The 20,494-nt window shown below is 32.5% G+C and overlaps 2 protein-coding genes and 1 long non-coding RNA gene across 9 annotated transcripts; 2 read left to right on the top strand and 1 right to left on the bottom strand.

Annotated features, from left to right (window-relative positions):
- The first annotated feature begins 8 nt into the window (after window positions 1–8).
- On the top strand, window positions 9–7,683 carry LOC100881290 (uncharacterized). 2 transcript variants are annotated; one of them, XM_012294361.2, is made up of 11 exons: window positions 9–372; window positions 1,659–1,742; window positions 2,570–2,609; window positions 2,731–3,105; window positions 3,259–3,467; window positions 3,529–3,676; window positions 3,742–4,196; window positions 4,269–4,487; window positions 5,433–5,716; window positions 6,318–6,648; window positions 6,772–7,683. In XM_012294361.2, the coding sequence occupies exons 1-11, from the start codon at window positions 333–335 to the stop codon at window positions 6,999–7,001; spliced, it is 2,415 nt and encodes an 804-aa protein (XP_012149751.2). In that variant the 5' UTR covers window positions 9–332; the 3' UTR covers window positions 7,002–7,683. The 2 variants fall into 2 exon arrangements, with proteins under 2 accessions (XP_012149751.2, XP_076387366.1); XM_076531251.1 differs by lacking the exons at window positions 9–372; window positions 1,659–1,742 and adding an exon at window positions 1,781–2,238.
- A 362-nt stretch (window positions 7,684–8,045) lies between these two features.
- Window positions 8,046–11,632, top strand: LOC100881178 (charged multivesicular body protein 7). Of its 5 annotated transcripts, none has more exons than XR_001097131.2 (6): window positions 8,046–8,336; window positions 8,432–8,723; window positions 8,845–9,616; window positions 9,696–9,888; window positions 10,174–10,478; window positions 10,601–10,658. XR_001097131.2 is itself a non-coding variant. In XM_012294364.2 (6 exons), exons 2-6 carry the CDS (start codon window positions 8,455–8,457, stop codon window positions 10,681–10,683), a joined length of 1,212 nt encoding a protein of 403 aa, XP_012149754.1. In that variant the 5' UTR covers window positions 8,049–8,336; window positions 8,432–8,454; the 3' UTR covers window positions 10,684–11,632. The 5 variants fall into 5 exon arrangements, 4 of the variants coding, with proteins under 4 accessions (XP_012149754.1, XP_076387375.1, XP_003707201.1 ...); XM_012294364.2 differs by lacking the exon at window positions 10,174–10,478 and having other exon boundaries at window positions 8,049–8,336; window positions 8,432–8,545; window positions 8,651–8,723; window positions 10,601–11,632; XM_076531260.1 differs by lacking the exon at window positions 10,174–10,478 and having other exon boundaries at window positions 8,050–8,336; window positions 8,651–8,723; window positions 8,865–9,616; window positions 10,601–11,632.
- Window positions 11,354–19,277, bottom strand: LOC105663691 (uncharacterized). Of its 2 annotated transcripts, none has more exons than XR_013038094.1 (5): window positions 17,960–19,277; window positions 17,483–17,849; window positions 17,292–17,391; window positions 11,546–17,233; window positions 11,354–11,428 (listed from the first exon to the last, which is right to left on the bottom strand). It is a non-coding gene; the product is annotated as an uncharacterized LOC105663691 (long non-coding RNA). The 2 variants fall into 2 exon arrangements; XR_013038093.1 differs by lacking the exon at window positions 11,354–11,428 and having other exon boundaries at window positions 12,005–17,233; window positions 17,960–18,195; window positions 18,278–19,277.
- Window positions 19,278–20,494: the final 1,217 nt, after the last annotated feature.

Raw genomic sequence — 20,494 nt, 5'->3', positions numbered from 1 at the left:
AATAAGAACTAAAAAGAAGCGTGACCTATTACCATTCTCTTCTTTTCGAATGTGCAAAAATGAAAAAAAAAATACATTATTTATTAACAATAACACAATATTAAATTATATTTTAATTTTGTCTTTTCAAATTTACTGTCAGCCGCCCTAAGGATTCATCCACTACACATCTACAAAAACCGGCCCTGTAACAACACAGATATAGAGGCATATGAATAGTTACTGAATCAATGCTGCTTGGCCAGGTGATTCCCGGCTGATACAGGATCAGTAAACGATTCACCACATGAAGAAGCTGATCGAATGTTACTTTTCTGCTTTAACTCTTTATTATGAAGAACGTCATTACGATTACTGTAATAATTGCTCACAGTAAGTACATATGTTTTTATTATAATTACGCTTACAAATCTAATAAAAAACGAGAAGTTAAAGTAAAAAGTTAACTTAAAAAATACTATTTATAACTACTTTAGATAATTCACTTCATATTGAGAAAAGAGCAAATTTGATGTAAATAAATTTATTATACATATTTAAGATTTAAAATCATATGTAATGATAAATGTACTAAAAGATAAGCTCGATTACAATTATTTTAGATAATGTCAGATACTTTGCTGAATATTAAGAGAAGTGCAAATTTGAAGTAAATAGATTTATTATACATATTTAATATTTAAAATTGTAAGCAATAATGAATATCTTAAAAGATAAACTTGATTACAATTATTTTAAAATATTTCAGTAAATAAATTTATTTTAAGTATTTAATATTGAAAATCATAAGCAGTGATAAATAATTTAAAAAATAAACTTGATTGCAATTAAAGTAATATGTGACTCTCCAAATATAAAAACATTATCACTTGTTTTCTATGTAATGTGGCATTATTATAAACTTTTCATAATCATATATTTATACGAAAAGATTAAGAAATATTATAAACAAAATATATTCAACAAGTGTCAGAAACCAGTTTAGGAATGACCTTGGATTTTAAAATATTCTTTCTTGTCCTGACTAAGAATAAGGAATGCATACACTGGGTGTCCACGATAAGTTCATGTATTAGGGATACAAAACATTACGTATATGAAAATTGCACGGTACAAGGAATAAAAATATGTGTATTTCCAGAACGTTAGGGAATGAAAGGTTCTTTAAAGTTACCGCGAATACGCTCTGTCCGTAATAAAGTTTATTGGATGTACTGAACTATTATACCGAAATACAGCTCATCCGAATGTAATTGAAAGTTTTCTTATCACATAATGTACGCGATAAAATATAAATGATGGTCAAAATTAATAGGAAATTATGGCCTCGTCTACTATTTGCGAATTTGGCATAAATGACAAGCAAAAAACTTCTTTTACGCTTTTCTTGAAACTATGCTTTTGAAATGGTAGATAAAAAATCTTAAAATTTAAACAAAATCGAATGGTTAATTTTAAAGACAATTCTGTAACATAACTTAAGATTTTTCTGATATATCATTTAATTTTTTGGGAATGATTAAAGTTGATTGTTTTTAATAAAAAGAGCTTCCTTCAAAGCGTCGTCATTTCTATAATTACTAAAATTAAAAAATAATTATACTACAGTACAAGTAGTACATTTTTATTTCTAAATTGAAATGAATTTTTTATATTAGGTATTTTGGTCTTGAATGGCCAACAACCGAGAATCCGCGGCAGCAATGGCGGCAAACGATTGATAATAGCACCGCAAAATGAGGGTAAGTAACTTCGTCACTTTGTAGGATTTTTAAATAAAAAAAAAAATGCTATCATACCTGTCGAATTTTGATCGAGTTTTAAATATTTGTCCTACTGACAGAAATGGTCAGATATAATTGGGCATATTTTTGCTCTAGATTTTTCATTCAAAATTGTATCAAACAATTACACTGCTTAAAAGAAATATGGCATAGAAAAATTTTAAACAAAAATTAGTCAAATTTGACTAATGATAACTCCGTGAAAAATCATCATAAAATTATGCTCTTTTTTTTAAATTAAAGCTTGAGGTTTCTACTTTAAGACCCTGTAGTTCGATTTTAGACACCACAAGTCTATGATGTGCAAAATCCGTCCAGCAACCTCTTCGAGGTGCACATCGGGTAATGCTAATGTCGGCGATACATGCCATAAATGCAAGGGTCTCTTTAAAGTGCTGTATCTTCGCAAAAAAAATGGCAGCGGTCTCTCACATACTGGAAATTAAAGATAAAAGTTTGTACTTTATGCTTCTGTAAACAGTATCACCAAAAAAAAATATGGGAAATCCATGCATTTCGTCAAACTTTGTAATTTTCAATACAGCAAACATGCCCTCACATTTCCGGTGTTATTGTGGTAGGGATGCATTAAATCTAAAATCGAACTACAGGATCTTAAAATAAAGATCTCAAGCTTTAATTTAAAAAAAAAGAGCATAACTTTGCGATGATTTTTCACGGAGTTATCATCAGTCAAATTTGGCCAATTTTTGCCTAAAATTTGTCTATACCATATTTCTTTTGAGCAATATATATACATTGTTTTCTTTTTATTTGTGTCACAGGTACATCAGAAAATGTATATTCACAAAACAACAAATGTGGGTGAGTTAATGATACTTTTTTATTTATTATATGTGAATTATTAAAAAAGAAAATAAAACAGTAACTAATTTTTTACTTTATAATTAAAAGTAATAAATTCCTTGTACCTTCATTTTAATAGCGCACGGACTTTTCGGTGTAAAAATGGTGAATGCGTAGCACATGATTTAACATGCGATGGACGAGCAGACTGTCGAGATGAGACTGATGAAACTTATGTAGAATGTAGTAAAAAAGAATGTTCTTCTTTTCAATTTCAATGTTCCTATGGTGCATGTGTAGAAAGAAATGCAGTTTGTAATGGAATAAAAGACTGTGTTGACAATAGTGATGAAACATTATCAATGTGTGCCTTACATAATTCATCTACACTTTGCCCAATGTACTCTTTTAGATGTAATGATGGACTCTGTATTCCAGAATATAAGTTATGTGATGGTAGATCTCATTGTACAGATAATTCAGACGAAACATCTTTTCAATGTGGAAGCATCAGGTAGGAATACAGAATTGTAATTTTTTTAGTTAAATGAAAATCAAAAATATTTACAAACGTGGATAGTGAATTATTAAAAAAATATTAAGTAATTCAACCTATTCTATATTTTATATAAAATATATATACATGCATATGTATATTATTTTACAGATGTTCAGAAACTGATTTTCGTTGTTCCTATGGTGCCTGTATTTCTGCTAATTTAAGATGTGATGGAGATATAAATTGTGCTGATGGTTCGGATGAAAATCCCACACTCTGTAGAAATAAATTCATAACACGTCCATCTCGTTTACCAGTTTTTACTATTCCAGAAGGAACTTCATCTGCTATATTACCGCTTTCGAATTCTGCACCCTGTACTGTATCACCGTCGACAGAAAATGATTATAGAAAATTACACAAACTAAATTGTTCTAGGTAACTCATATAATGCATCTACACCATGTTCAAAGATTGCATTTAGTTGCAATGATGGACAATACATTCCAGCACGTGCTTTGTGTGATGGTGTTATTGATTGTGCAGATAATTCAGATGAAATATTTCATCAATGTAAAAATATCAAGTAAGGACACAGAATTGTGATTTTCTAACACTCGTTATTATATAAATATCTATATATTTTTACAGCTGCTTAGGGAATGATTTTCACTGTTCCTATGGTGCCTGTATTTCTGCTAATTTAAAATGTAATGGTGTTAACAATTGTGCAGATGGATCAGATGAAGATCCAGTACTCTGTAGAAGTACCACAACAACAACAACAACAACAACAGTACCTTATCCATTATTATTTCAAAATTATTCAAAAGAACCTGTATCTCCTGCACCACCTACTTGGTCTTCTGCAACTTGTATTGTACCAGCTCGACCAGAAAATGGATACAGAAAATTACATAAACCACACTGTTGTGATTCCACAGATAGTTCTCGATCATGTGATTATTGCGACGTTCCTGAAGGTACTATAATAACACCAGGAGAACATTTAGTTTACAGTTGCAATTCTGGTTATAAACTTAAAGGTGATGATCGTGTATTTTGTACTTGGAATGGTGAATTATTAGATATTCCATATTGTATAGGTACGGAATCAGTATATTGCAAGTTACAAGTATAATTATAAAAAAATTCCTAATTCAGTGTTCCTCTTTCAGAAATACGGTGTGAATCCTTAGAATCAAATTCAAGAAGTGCTACGTGTCGATACAGGGGCGACTACATATCATGTCAAACTTCTGCTCTGCCTGATACAGAAGCGAGCTTAAAATGTCGTAATAGTTATCGCCAAGATACAACATTGCTATCAACATCAAAAGTTACTAGATGTAATAAAACTGGCCAATGGGAACCGAAACCAATACAGTGTGTTCCAGGTTTGTGCACAATAAACATTACATATTAATGACATTGATCTCTATACATGTTATTAATGTTATGACCCTGAGTAACATCCAAAAGGTTTTAGTCATCTCTTATTATTTGTTATAAAATATTAGAACAATGATACAGTTATTACCTTATAGTGAATAGTGGAATTCCCATTAATGTTTAAAAAAGAGGAAATATTAAAACTACAGTATAGTATGAATGTAGTAGTTTACCCAGCTTACACCTTAAGTGATTATGATATCAAATATTATACAACATATTCCAGTACTATATTATCACTGTATGACAGGTTTATTCTTTTTTTAAACAATATCACATATTGTGAAGTATACCATTAGATATATACCACAGACCTATTGTCTTTATAATTTTTTAATAAGTATTAAGGTAACACCTTAACATTCCTACATATCATTCTAGAGCATGATCTTAATCATGCATGTTGAAGTAGAAGATATTGTGTTTTCTAAAGAAAACTTTTATATTCTTATCTTGTTACTAACTGACATAGAAAACAATGGTTCTATATAATAGATGAGAAGATAAAATTGTTATTTACATAAAAAATAAAATGACTCTTAACCCAAACTTAAGATTAAAATGAGTGCAGAAAATACAAATAGAATAATAAGAATTGTAAATTTAATATTAAAAACATGATATAAACAATTGTAGAAAAAATTAATATGCATATTTATACATGCAAAGATAATTCAAAAATAATTTTAATGATTAGGTGAATATCCTATTTCTTATTCAAAAAATGAATATCAATTACCTTTGTAAGCTTATATTTAAGCGATTTCAATTATAACAGGTTTTATATTTACAATGTAAATTCAGTAAAGTTTTAGTCATTACCTACTAATACAATTTTAATATTAATATATACATGACTACATCTAAACAATAATTTAAATCTGTTTTAGAATGTGGTATACCAAATACAAACTATGTTCCACTTATTGTAAATGGAACTCAAGCTAACATTAATGAATTTCCATGGCATGGTACACTCTACAAACAAAATAGACGTAATGGGCCAAAAGAATTTCTTTGTGGAACAACTATCATTCATGAAAAATTTCTCATTACAGCAGCACATTGTGTGGCTGATGAGACTAACCCCTCAAAATATTATGTAGCAACAGGCAATATCTATAGAGATTATGATTCGAGTTTACATCATTCAACAGTAGTAAAGAAATCTAAAGTAAATATACAAAGTAGATTATTTTAATCCATACACACAATTATCTTGTGAATTATACGTATCTTATTCGAGAAAATATTTCAAATAAAAAGAGGCGTGTTTAAGATTTTAAAGTAATCTTTGTTTTTTAAAATCAAACTATATGTATAGTTGAATCTAATATTGTATCCCACTCCAAAGAAAATCCATTAACCTGTATTATATTCACCTCTGAAGATTATTCAAGTCTGTTCAAATTTTATCTTCAGTACATGTGTGGAAATTGTTTTGAATCTTCTTTATTTGAACCAAAAATATTATGCGAACAGTTTTTATTTGTCTTGAAATAAGCAATAAACTTAGTTAACTATAATAAATGTAATGCAATATAAAAATATACAGTTCCATTTGAAAAAAAGGTTGTTTTAAGATCTCAAAAATGTCTTTATCCAAATAAATTTCAAGGTCATTGTATAATATACTCCTTGAAAAAAGTTTTATTTGAAATATTTTTTGAATGATATATTAACAACATGGATAAATTAAAATGAGATACTATATACTTCACCTTAGTTGATTAGAAACCACATTAGGCATTGCGTTAATAACATTTTTATTGCAGGTAAAGAACATATATGTTCCATGCAATTATAGAGGACTTGAAGGAAATTATGCTGAGGATATAGCTATAATAGAGATTATGGAACCATTTGCATTTTCATCAGTATTAGTACCAATATGTTTAGATATTACTAAAGATCTGCTCTTATTAGATGTGGGAGATTATGGTAAAGTAGCAGGATTTGGAAAAACATCTTTAGGGACAAGCAGTTACATCTTACAAACAATTACAGTTCCATATATTTCTAAATCTGAATGCAGATCTGCAAGTTCTACTTATGATACTGCAAAATTTATCACATCTGATAAATTTTGTGCAGGTTATACAAATGGTTAGTAGAAAAATTAAGTAAACAATATATTACATATTATCGATATATATTACTTCTTTAGATTTATACATAAACTTATTCTGTTACCTTTGTACAAAAGTATTAAAGACATAAAAATTACAGGAACATCAGTTTGCGATGGTGATAGTGGTAGTGGATTAATTTTTAAAAGAGGTGGTGTATGGTACTTAGGAGGTATTGTTAGTGTTAGCATTAGTACAAAACAACAAGGAGGAACTACAACTTGTAACAGCTATGAATATACTTTATATACATCAGTTTCTGAACACATATCATGGATTCAGGATCTCATTCAGAAGTTAGAAACACGTAAACCAATTCCACCATGTTGATGGAAAATATAAAAATGATAAATTATATAAATATGACCTATATATTCACATTATTATATTCAGAATGTTTTCATAATATGTTGTTAAGGTCCAAACATGTCTTATTGATTGTAAGAACAAAAAAAAATCATATAAGAATCGATGCATAAATGCTATATTTTCAAGCTATAGATGTTCAAAGATCTCTGCTAGAAGAAATTTTTGAATGATAAATCAAATATGTAAATATGAACCTAATCTAGTCAAACATGTTTGCATTAAAAGCAATAAAAAACAATGGATTAAAAGTATTAACCCTCTGCACTTGATTTATTTTCAAAGTTGTTGGGTGTTGTCACCTCCTGCATGACATATGAGTGCAAAGGGTTAAAAATACATAAGAAATATTCAAGAAATCTTGGAACAGATATGATTTTTCAATATATTATAAGATTGTATCTCAGTCAGTAAAAAATATTTTATTTGATACTTCAACTTGAATGACTACAACTTCAAAACAAAGCATTTTTAAGTCTACTGTAATATGAAAACTTAAAGGCTGATTTTTCTATAGCTGGAATAAAGTAACATATAAACTACATTATGTTATAAATAATATGTTTAGCGAATGATACAAGATATTGAAACATTTGTATATTATATAATGTATAAGACATTTTTAAATAAACATAAACAAAAATTACTTTTCTTTTGTACTTTAACCGTATTATAATAAAATCAATATCACATTATATATATTTTTTTACTTATTTATCTTTTGTAGTTTTTTTGTACTAATTTTAAGATTCAATGACTACAAAACTAGACCCTTTAAAAATAAATCCAAATTTTTTAAGAATCTTTTTTGGATTTACTTTCATAATATTAGACAAATTAACAAATAATAATATTATATTTTCAACATAAAATAAGAAATACTTAAATTTAATACGCTAATTGAAGCTTATTATTAGATAGTTAATAATAATTGAAGGCATTACCAATTAAATTTTTCAGCCATAATTTTATTCTACACGTGCATATCAATACTTTCACATAAATACCACAGAGTAAACTTACGGCCTACGGTACCTGTTGTATCCCTACTCTTTGATAAATACGAAAAATATCGAAATAGTATCGATTTGTCTTGAAGTTTACGATTTATATCGATGCAAATCAATCTGAAGTAGTACGAACTTGCCTGAACACCATTTGTTGTGACAATGACATAATAATGTTTGTGTTGTATATATAGATTAAAAGGTTTACTTTTATTTGTCAGATTTTATTTGTAAATCTGTCATATATTTTAATTATTTACGATTGAATTTTTATTATTGTTATTATAGAAAGGTAAACATTAATATTCGAAAACTTGAACACGTAACATGTAACATAAATTATAACCTAACTTTGCATTAAATGTAATTGTATATATTTTTAACTAGAAATTATCTTCAAAAACTCAGATATGGATAATAACTTACCACTTCCAATTGATAAAATGCCAAAATGTTGGACTGATGAGGAAAGAATAAATGCATTATTTTCACCTTTTCGAAGTAAATTAGCTAATCCTCAAGATTGGACATCAAAATATAAATTTTGGCAAAATTTAATATATGAATGGTTGAAATACACAATGAGAAGCAGTTTTTCTATTTCAGATTTAAATCATGCTTTTAAGCGAAAAGGTTGTTCACCACTTTGCCTTCCAACCGTTGTGGAAGAACTTCATCGGTAATGTTATTATTAATTTGTAATTACCATCTATATTTCAGTCATCTTATTACATTGACATAGTTCGTATTTTGGTTAAAAACATTTCATCATTGCTTTGTTATTTTGTCTGATATTATAGGAATAATGAAATAATTCCAGAAAATGAATTCTTAAAAGAACCATGTGATTCATGGACAGCATGGTCAATTGACTTATTTGTAAAGAGACCACTTTCATGGTCATTTGTAAAGGTTAAAAGTTATATTGTAAACAATGAAGTTAATAAGGAAGCTAGGTATATACATCTACAAATTATCAAGGAGTTAGGAAAGGATATATTTACAATTTTGGAAGAAAAAAAGGAGAATGTTCTTACACCATTTTCTGAGATATTAAAAGACTGTAAATGTAAAATAGATGAAAACATATCAGAGAATACACTAATGTTGATTTTAATATGGTTAAGACGAGAAAAGAAAATAACTTTTAGAAATAGCGAAACTGAAAATGAACTGTTAATTAAGATTATTATACACTCGTCGCATGGCATAACGGAAATTGAAGAAGGGTTATATAAATTAATTAAACAAGAAAATGAATTAATAAAAGAAATAGAACTTATGGAGAAAGAAAAGATTAATATTATTAATGAAACCAAGTTATATCTAGCGAAAGGATTACGGCAAGTGGCAAAAACGCATTTAAAAAAGAAAAGAAAATTAGAAAGCACTATTGAAAAACGATCACAAATCCTTGAAAATATTCAAAATCTTATATCAACTATTCAAAATACTCATACAAATACTGCTGTATTGTCAGCTTATAAAACAGGATCTGATGTATTGAAAAAACTCAATGAAAGTTGTTTGTCAGAATCTGATGTTAGGGATGTTATGGATGATTTGTCAGAAGTAAGTAATGTTTAAAATTTAAGTAGGTAGTATATTATGTATCGAAAAAGTGTTCAATTACAATAACAACAAATTTTAGGCGTTAGACGAACAAAAAGAAATAGAGTCTATATTATCTGAAACTATGAAAGGTGATGATTCATACACTGATTTAGAAAAAGAATTAGCAGAATTAATTGAACTCGATGAAAATGTTCTTCCTTCTGCACCAGATGCAGAACCAAGTTCTGTTAAGGAACTTGAGGATAGATTAAATAAATTGCGTATAGGAGGTAAGGTATTTATAATATGTGTTAAACATAAGATGGTTTGAAAAGTTATACACCATAAAAACTGCAGATTTTCTGTGTCAAAATGAATCACCTAATCCTATTTTACTTTGCAATTGTTTTCTTTGTTTTTTTTATTGATAGTATAAGAGATGAAAAATTGTTGAAGAGATAAAAGAATAATTATTTAAGTAAAGAATTCCATATAGTGAAAATTTTACACATACGTTAAATACTACTTAGTCTATATTTAGTTGGAAATAATTCATTCTTACTTTTCTTTTGTAGTGCAACCAATGTCGGCATGAATAACACAGAAGATTATTTGTGTAAATACAGATATTAATAGTAATGCAGTCAGTTTCGTTTAAACTAAAGTTTAGTTTTGCCATTCTTCCTGCTTAGGTTTTCATTCTGTGGTATTTAATTTAATTTAAATGTAAAGTGCTAAAAAAGCATATGTAAAATTTAAATACATTGAATATTAAGAAGATATTTAAAAATGGAAATTTAATTTTTATGTTGGATATGAATGTGAAGGGAGACAGTTAAGTTAAATAGTTGAATTGTTCACATCCTGAAAACAAAATTATGTAAGGACTTTTTGATTTATGTTGGCACTAAGAATCTGCAATTTTTAGGATGATAATTCATAGTATAGATACATATAGTGAAGTATAAAATTCGGTATAATTGGTAATATTTTTTCCTATAGCTACTGCAGCAACCAGTACACCACCAAAATTACCAGAAAATAATCAAAATAAGAAAAAGTTAATAAAGTTTGAGTGCGCATAAAAAGTACATAATATAATAAAACTAACATAGCAACAAATAACAAGTTTTATTTTTCTGTGATATATATATATATATACATATAAAACTTAATTTTTTATATTTTCTGTTTATGAATATTGTGTATTGTTCTACAAAACATTCTATGTTTGAAGTAATTCTTGTAATAAAGTAGTAATAAGAATTTTAAATAACCGTAATTTACAATTTTAAAAGTTCATTGTTTACTTATGTAGGTTTTATAAAATGTACTATTTAAAATTGGTGTTTATTTAAATATTTTTGTAAAATTGTACTGTAAATATTAAAATGTTAAAACATAATTTTTTAATCTTTTAATAAAGTTATATGAAAATAAAAAGTTTTACATTTATAATACGAACAAATTATATCGAAAATAATGAAATTATTTGTATATTATATTAGTTTAATCATGTATTCAAAATATTTTCTTAATACAATTGTACACTATTTTAATTCTAGTCACACTTATTTTTTAACTCATTTACTGCGAACTACTTTATTGTGATTTGGATTGTTATAACTATGAAGAATATACTAAATTTACTTATTACGAATTTGTACTTCTCTTATTATTACGAAAATTAATAATAAGTTTTAAACTTATTATAACTTGAGTTTAATGGCCCGGGCGTCACAGCGTCAGGCCTTGACCCCGTGGTGGTCGTCGTTGGACGGCCATGTGCCCTTCGTTCCTGCTCTATTGGGGTGGGTCATTAGGAAATTCCTAACAGAACATTTTTCCGTATTAACTTTTATCTAGTTATCTAGTATAACTTTTATTTTGTTTTATCTAGTTCCCTATCCGTTACCTGCGTTTATATAATTATAAGTATTGGCTTACCTTGCGTTAATTATTAAGACTAATTTTGTTGTTACGTTATTCCCTCTTGTACTCTATTTCATTGAATATACATATATTATTTTGTTATATTAAGAGCGCATCCTTACTTACCTTCGTAATACTTACCTTTCATTACCTAATCCGGGAACCCTTTCGCCGTGCATGAACTATGCGAAAGCGTGATTAGTATCTCAGTATAGTTAGTGTTGTTGAAAATACCTAAGAAGCATCGTCGGAAAAAGACCTTCGTCCGGACGATCCGCCGAGAGCTGTCTACCCCCAAACATAAAGAAGCGTAAGGCAAGACACGAGTTCACAAACATACACGTTGAGATCCCTGACATACATATGTCGGATGCTGCGTCGCATGGTCAAAAAGATTGTTTCATTACTGGTCGTTTCGAACCTACGTATAAAATTTACGGAAAGGTACGATCCGGGACGTGACAACGCCCATCATTGAAAAAACGCAAAAAAAATTTATTTAAATTTTTCGACATTTTATAACAAATTGACGGAATTAAAAAAAATATTTTAAAATAGCAGAATTCTTCATGAATAAAACAAAAAGGATTTAAGCTAAATCGGTTCAGTAGTTTCTGAGAAAAAAATTCGTAAGTGAAGCCTATTTTCGCAAAAATGGGCAAAAATTGCAAATTTTGAAGACTTGTTATTCCTTAACAAATTTGAAACCTCCCCCCCAATTTCACATGGACTACAACATATTTTGGTTAGAGCAAAATCGCAGATGGTGACGTGCAAAAGTGATCAATTTGGTGTGGAATGACCCTTGTTCATGATCGCGCTGAGTTGTAAAGCTCAAAGCTGTCGTTCTCGCGTCTAGGCATATGTACCTACCTGAACCTGGCACCTGACTTTCACAAATTTTATTTCTTTCAATTGTATCGTGTTTAGCATCGTTTGTACCCGTTTGTACCACCTTTCATTTCGTTTGTACCCCAAGGGATGAAAAGTTACTAGGGGGTGAAAAATACCCCAGGACCCCACTTTAACATTTTTTATTTCTTTCAAAGCCATCATAAAAAGGGACGTCCGTAGAGGTTTGTACCACCCTTTCTTTCGTTTCTACCCCAAGGGGTGCGTTTGTACCGCCTTTCGAAAGTACCCCCAAGGGGTAACTTCGCCATTTTTTGAGGTATTTCAAATCTTCTTGCGGGTGCTGTTTCCTAGTCGTTTGTACCCGTTTGTACCACCTTTACTTTCGTTTGTGCCTCAAAGGGTTCGTTTGTACCGCCTTTCGAAAAAATCCCCTAGAAGTAACTTCGTCAATTTTGGGAATTTTTTAAATCTTCTTGGGGGTGCTGTTTCCTTTTCGTTTGTACCCGTTTGTACCACCTTTACTTTCATTTGTACTTCAAAGGGTTCGTCTATACCGACTGTTCAAAAAATACCGTAGGGTTCACTGCGACATTGTACATATACAGTATGGTGTTTGTAAATGTGAAAAACATCTTTGTCGTAAGAGTAAAAATTAATAAACTGTCAAAGGCTACATACGATCGTTTACAGAGCCGACGAATATTGAGTATCGGTGAGACACATAATAATGCAAGAAAAGGAAAAGATTGCAATTTTCTTATTTCTTACTAATTTTTCATGAAATTTTTACTGTCGTATTTATCTAGCTTTCCTGAATAAAGTTTTTAACATATAAAATAATTTTAAGAAAAAACATACACCGACTTCGAAATGCACTAAAAAGTATAAAATAATTTCTATTTCATTCAATCATACAATTACGTCACAGATATGAATGAAACCTATTTATTCGTTAGGTAGTGTATTAAATACATTTCAACCTTTTCGGAGGCGGCGCAAAATTCAAAGATTTTCTTGAACATGTCAACCTTTGGACAGCTGAATATAGGCAAAGCTTGTATAGCTATTTTTTTTTCTATATATATAACTCGACAGCACGCCGCGAAGTAGGTATTAGTGCGTATAGAATGGAACTATGATCTATTTAGATTCATAGAGTATGCGACGGAAAGACTCGATCGCCGCATATTCTATAAAGATAGAGCCGATCTGCCGCAAATTTGGTAATTCCCGCGTCGTGGGCTCCGTTTATAGGTTCTTAGATCCATGGCTTCCACATGCGAACGAAGTCGATTCAATTTCATTTATATCAGAAACGTTGCGAAATGAAGATGCAGTCGTTACATTTACGTATACTACCAGATATATCTATAATGGTTCGTATTCTTTCTCAGGATTTATTAATTTCCAATACGCCATACCACAATCAACTGGTTATTAGCAGCAACGTTTACTGAGGTATTTTTAATTTTGCGCCGCCTCCGAAAAGGTTGAAATGTATTTAATACACTACCTAACGAGTAAATAGGTTTCATTCATATCTGTGACGTAATTGTATGATTGAATGAAATAGAAATTATTTTATACTTTTTAGTGCATTTCGAAGTCGGTGTATGTTTTTTCTTAAAATTATTTTATTTCACGCTTTTTAGTGGAATGGGGAGAACTTTATAGGATACTGTGAGACAGTTCTTCCGGGCTTTTTTTTTGTCCGCGTAAATGCCATGAACATAATTAAGTAAAAGAAAACATGGATATTCGTTTTTCAATTTTTTTTTTATTAATTGTTGTAAAATTGGTAAATAAAATCGGCGATTGCATTTTGACTCATACACCACCAGAGGCACGGAGGCATACGTAGAATTCAATATACAGTATTCACTCCGTAAATGTTAAAAAGATCTCTACCGTAAATGTTAAAATAGTATCCCCACTACTGGGGGATCCCCCTCGAAATCAGTCAAGAATGAAACACGATCAGTCGTCGAAACGACGAGGATCGAATATCGGTGAGACACATACTAATGCAAGCAAAGGAAAAGATTGTAACTTTCTTACTTCTTACTATTTTTTCATGAAACTTTTACTGTTGTATTTGTCTAGATTTCCTGATTAAAATGACACCAAACATGATATAATTACGTTAACAATTGTGTGTGTAACGAGTGATTGAAGTTTTTAACATAAAAGAGGACGGCGAATAGAAAAGAAAGAGAAGCAGAAGGTTGACGCGTTCGGCAAACATGAAACACTCGTGCGTCTTCTGACTTTTAAATTCAAAAATCAAAATCCTTTATTTTTGGGGTTTCATCAATGAAGCTTTGATTATCGTATTCGTCTCGTTTTTCTGATTAAAATGGTACCAAACACGGTATAATTAAAATCATAATTACTTGTATAGCAAGCCTTTAGAAGGAATTCGCACCTCTACTGTAAATGTTACATCCCAAACTTTTATGGCTTGTTACATAAGTAATTACGATCGTAATCATATCGTGTTTGGTGTCATTTTAATCAGAAAAACGAGACAAATACGATGGTAAAAGTTCCATTGACGAAAAACCAAAAATAAAGAATTTTAATTTTTAAATTTAAAAGACAGAACGAACACGTACGAGTCTTTCATGTTTGCCGAACGCTCGAAACTCTATCCCTCTTTGTCTTTTGTATGGCTGTCTCTGTCTACGTTCGGCACACTACAAAGAATGTAGGACCTCTACCGTAAATGTTACAATCGAGACCGGCAAAAGTGATATTTAAGGAGTGAATACTGTATTAGTAACAATAGTTTTTCGCTAATAACTCGAAAATTAAAGCTTCCCCTTAATTGCGGATAAGGAAAAAGTTGTTCAGAATCGTGCCCCTGATAACATATTAAAAGGACATTAAAATCGTCCAAAGTTGATTTCAAAACTTTTCAACAATTTTTCGCTAATATCTCGAAAACTAAAGCTTTCTGCGAAATTTTTATATGAACAAAATTGTTCAGAATCATGTCCGTGATAAGATATTAAAAGCGCACTAAAATCGAGAAAAGTTTATTTCAAAAGTTGCCAGTTTTTTTGCAATAACTATACTTTGCAATTAAAAAATGAAAAATTTGTTGATAATGGTACCAATGGGGAGGCAGAACCTACCAGATGCAAAAGGTTTCGTTCCGATCGGTGCATCCAGCTAGGCGTAATCGGCGGGCACACATAGAAAATAATAAAAAAAAAAAATATACTGATCGAATTGAGTAACCTCCTCCTTTTTCGAAGTCGGTTAAAAAAACGGAAGGCGAATGGAAAAGAAAGAGAGGCAGACGGTTGAAGCGTTCGGCAAATATGAAAGACTCGCGCGTGTTCTGTCTTTTAAATTCAAAAATCAAAATTCTTTATTTTTGGTTTTTCATCAATGCAACTTTTACCATCGTATTTGCCTCGTGTTTCTGATGAAAATGACACCAAACAGGATGTAATTTGAGTTATATTTACTTGCAATATCTTATTGTAGTAAAGTCATCGATATACGTTCAACATTTGAAATTACAAACAAATATATGAAAGTAAAAGTGGTACAAACCTCCACAGGCGAATAGGAAACAGCATCCCCAACAAGATTTGAAAAATTCCCAAAATTGACGAAGTTACCTCTAGGGGATTGTTTTCAAAAGGCGGTACAAACGAACCCTTTGAGGTACAAACGAATGTGAGGGTGGTACAAACGGGTACAAACGACTAGGAATCAGCACCCGCAAGAAGATTTGGAATATCTCAAGAAATGGCGAAGTTACCCCTTGGGGGTACTTCCGAAAGGCGGTACAAACGCACCCCTTGGGGTACAAACAAATGTGAGGGTGGTACAAACGGGTACAAACGACTAGGAATCAGCACCCGCAAGAAGATTTGGAATATCTCAAGAAATGGCGAAGTTACCCCTTGGGGGTACTTCCGAAAGGCGGTACAAACGCACCCCTTGGGGTACAAACAAATGTGAGGGTGGTACAAACGGGTACAAACGACTAGGAATCAGCACCCGCAAGAAGATTTGAAATACCTCAAAAAATGGCGAAGTTACCCCTTGGACGTACTTTCAAAACGCGGTACAAACGCACCCCTTGGGGTACAAACGAAAGTGAGGGTGGTACAAACCTCTACGGACGTCCCTTTTTATGATGGCTTTGAAAGAATTAAAAAATGTTAAAGTGGGGTGCTGGGGTATTTTTCACCCCCTAGTAACTTTTCACCCCTTGGGGTACAAACGAAAACAAAGGTGGTACAAACGGGTACAAACGATGCTAAATACGATGCAATTGAAAGAAATAAAATTTTTGAAAGTCGGGTGCCAGGTTCAGGTAGGTGCCGATTTTCTACTGTTTCTACAAATACGTCTTGTCGGCCGATAAAAAGCGTGAAATAAAATAATTTTAAGAAAAAAAATACGCCGACTTCGAAATGCACTAAAAAGTATGAAATAATTTCTATTTCCTAATGAAGTAATTTGTATTTCATTCAATCACACAATTACGTAACAGATATGAATGAAACCTATTTACTCGTTAGGTAGTATATTAAATACATTTCAACCTTTTCGGAGGCGGCGCATAATTAAAAATACTTCAGTAAACGTTTAATTTCGAAGTCGGCGTATTTTTTTTCTTAAAATTATTTTATCCTTATTCAGGATGTCATAGGGTAGTTTCACTTCTGGTTGAGCCGTCGCGCGCTCTTGATCCGAATCTATCGTAATGACAGTGGGCCCACGTGTCTGTTCCAAAAGTGTTTGTTCCATGGCCCGTAGCTTTCGTTCTCTCACTTTCCTTCCGGCGCGGCAACCGCGCTTGCGCTTACGCGGTTTGGTTTCTGTCTACAATTTATTTAAATAAAAATACCCGAAAAAGAAACTAAATGCCTCAACCGCCTACCTTCATCCTGTCGAACGTCTGCAATCGGCTGCAATTATGCGCCAAAATTCCAGTCGAATCGCAGGATAAACGTCACACACAACGTCCAAAGTAATAAACTCTGAAATAATGTAATTTCGTTTAAATATTTGCGAGACTCGCATTCGCCACAACAGCGCTTGCAATCATGTAAATAAAAATTCGACAATTACACTAAATATTTTACAGCAATTTTAATCGCTCCTACAACAACAGATTGTTCGGCGAATTGGTGCTCAATTACTACTGTCAATTCAAAGATTAAGGGGTTGATTCCACTGTGCGTCCTTACTCCAACACGAAGCACGACTGAATGAGTGAGTCGTCGTTGTCGCGCCACGCGCAAACACCATGGCGAGTGGTGGGGGAATGCTAGCGTGGGAGTCGGCGCATTCAAGAATGCGGTGCGCTTATCTTGCAACTGAGAGTGAGTCGGTGGTCCGGAAAGCGTTCTCTCGCACTTGACGACATCTTTGGAATGCATCGCAGCGTGGGACCGTCGCGTAACACGTGCAACCTCTCTCTGAACAATCTAGTGCTCTGCAATGCGTAAACTTGCTGTTAGTTTGCCACAGGGATCGAATCGTATCCCATCGCTGTCACCAATTTGTTACGATTAGAGGTGTCCAACGGAGGGAATGGTTACTCACTCCATTGCGGCCGTATGGTTTTTGTCTCTTGATTCGGAAGGTGGACACGGATTTTCTGGATGAACTGAGTTTATGAGTAATGAGTCATAGAGAGACTCACTCATATCGCCAATCTGCTGCATTTGTATTTGCTTAGATTTCAGCTACTCGGTTTGAAGAGATATCATCAGCCAATGTAGTACGATGGTCGAATCAGTCCATAAAACAGTACGTTTAATTGGTAGATGTAAAGCCTTCTAAAATATAGAGATCAATTGTTAAGACAGCAAGGAGACCACTTTATGATACGGCCAAATATTCATAAAATCATTCGTAAACCGTTAGTTTTTCTTCTTTGTGAGTTCAGTAGGCCGGTCTGCAGCCAGTATGCGGCACATAAAGGTCATTTTAAAAATCAGCTATTGTCTACTTTTTTGCTTTAAGCTCGGGTATCATAAAGTCGTATTCTACAGGGTTCCTTAGAATTTCAGAAATTAGTGACCTGACGGAATTTCCTCGATGTTGCCATTTGGCAAACGGCAAAACACATGTTTTGTGTTAACGATAGCGACCAGCCCGTCACCCCCGCTCCAGGGATGTACCGCGCTATGGACGCACTGAATAACACGGTAATGGCCAACATAATTTTAAGAAATGCGAAACCTAGCGTTAAGGCCCACCCTCTTTTTACAAGAAGGAGAAGGGGTGCGAAGATGAGGTGACAACGAAGCTGAGGTTGTCGGAATAGAGAAATTAGAAAAAGACTTGTATCTGTAACAATTCAGATTAGCAAAATCCTTCTACCAGAAACAGTGTTCTCAGACTTATTATATCAGTCAATCAAATCAACAACTTAGTTTTTTATTCCCAAATCATTTGGGTGTCCTTCGACCTTAGACACCACGAAGTGCAATATCCTAAACTCTGGTAGTCAGAAAGCAAGTTTAAACATCAATGCTGAAAGGAGTAGTGCTCTGTAAAGCTCCAATCAGGAAATTATTTTGTAGTATTTTTGGAGGAAAAGGGGGGAAAGGAAAAATTGGGGAGGAAAGGAGAAAATTAGGGTAAGGAACGAATAAGGAAGTAATCCGGACTCGCCGTCAATGATGCGCTGCTATATTTTTCCGCGTTCGCTTTACACTGTACACTCGCTCACTACATGAATCGCACTCACTCGATTCCGGCCGTTTCGCGTCCTTTTGTTTCTTGCGCTCTCTCTCTCTCTCTCTCTCTCTCTCTCTCTCTCTCTCTCTCTCTCTCTCTCTCTCTCTCTCGCTCTCTCTCTCTCTCTAGCCCTCATTCGCTCCTTTCAACCGCGCGCGTTTACAAAATTACAACAATTTGGTTCTTTAGTGGTGCTACTTTAAATTTTGCTACAAGTAATTTTACTTGGATGCAACTGTGTACATCACTAGTTGGAAGGTAGATGCACGCTCCGTAAGCAGGTTCACTGGCATCGTAAAATCCATGCAATGTAATTTTGCTAGGGTGGTTGATAATTGTTTTTCTTGCGAATATGACATTATTCAACAGAGGTGTAGTATTGTACCTGTTTGATATAGATATGCGTGGGCAATGATTTGTCCCAAACAACCTACAAGGTCTAAATCTTTTGCAACAAAATCTTTGCGTCAATGATAACTGATTCTAGAAGTCTCAGTGCGTCATATGCTTTTGCAATTTCTCAAATGATGGATCGTTTTGTAATAAATGATGTGGAGTCTTTCGTAAGATTGGGAATTTAAGTAATACATCGCAATGTCCTAAAATAATTCGACGTGAACAATCAAACTTTTCTTTTAATACTTCGATTGTGCTGACGTAATTAGCGTCGCGTCAGTGGTACGAAAGCTTCGATGCATATGGCGGCCTTTCTGGTCAGAGTTGACCGCAGATACTGTCATTTTTGGATTGGAATCAAATCCTCATTATAATCAATCATTGAAAAGAATATGTAAATCGAAATGTGATGATCATTTCTTGATGGTACCATTAAATACGGGTAACCGCATTTCCGGCAATTTTATGGCCATTGGGGTAGGTACAGTCGAAGCAGGTGATGCGTTGACAGCACGGGTCGAGAAACCTGCTGATTGTTCGCCTTGAATAAGCTGATTAGCTCGGGCTTCTACAGCGTAATAACCTTTTGCGCTCGAGAGACGCCTCTCAGTCAGTATTTTGGAGGGTCGTCGAGGGCAATTAGCCGATTTATGATAGGGATAGGCTGCGTGAGGTCTAAGTGAAAGGTTGTTTATGAGAGTCTAAGTGAGGCAACAGACAATGGCTATTGACTTGGAGTCACATGGCTATCGGATGTCGCAGGACTGCTTGTTTTGTTAGTTTGTGAGACTGTAGAAAAGGCAGGAAGTTTGTTATTGCATTGTCTAAATGAATAGGAACGTTGTTCCTTAAGGATCTTGCCACGGAGTGGGGAAGGCATCCTTACTTTTGTTAAGAGGACTGACAAAGTTGAACCTCTCGGCACTTACCCCAGAACTTTGCCTTTTGCCTTTTTGCCTTGCTTAATATAAAAAGTAGTTTTTCTAACAAACATTA

The sequence above is a fragment of the Megachile rotundata genome, chromosome 4 (assembly GCF_050947335.1).
Source record: "Megachile rotundata isolate GNS110a chromosome 4, iyMegRotu1, whole genome shotgun sequence".
Classification (NCBI taxonomy): Eukaryota; Metazoa; Arthropoda; class Insecta; order Hymenoptera; family Megachilidae; genus Megachile; species Megachile rotundata.
This window is presented reverse-complemented; position numbering and strand designations above follow the sequence as displayed.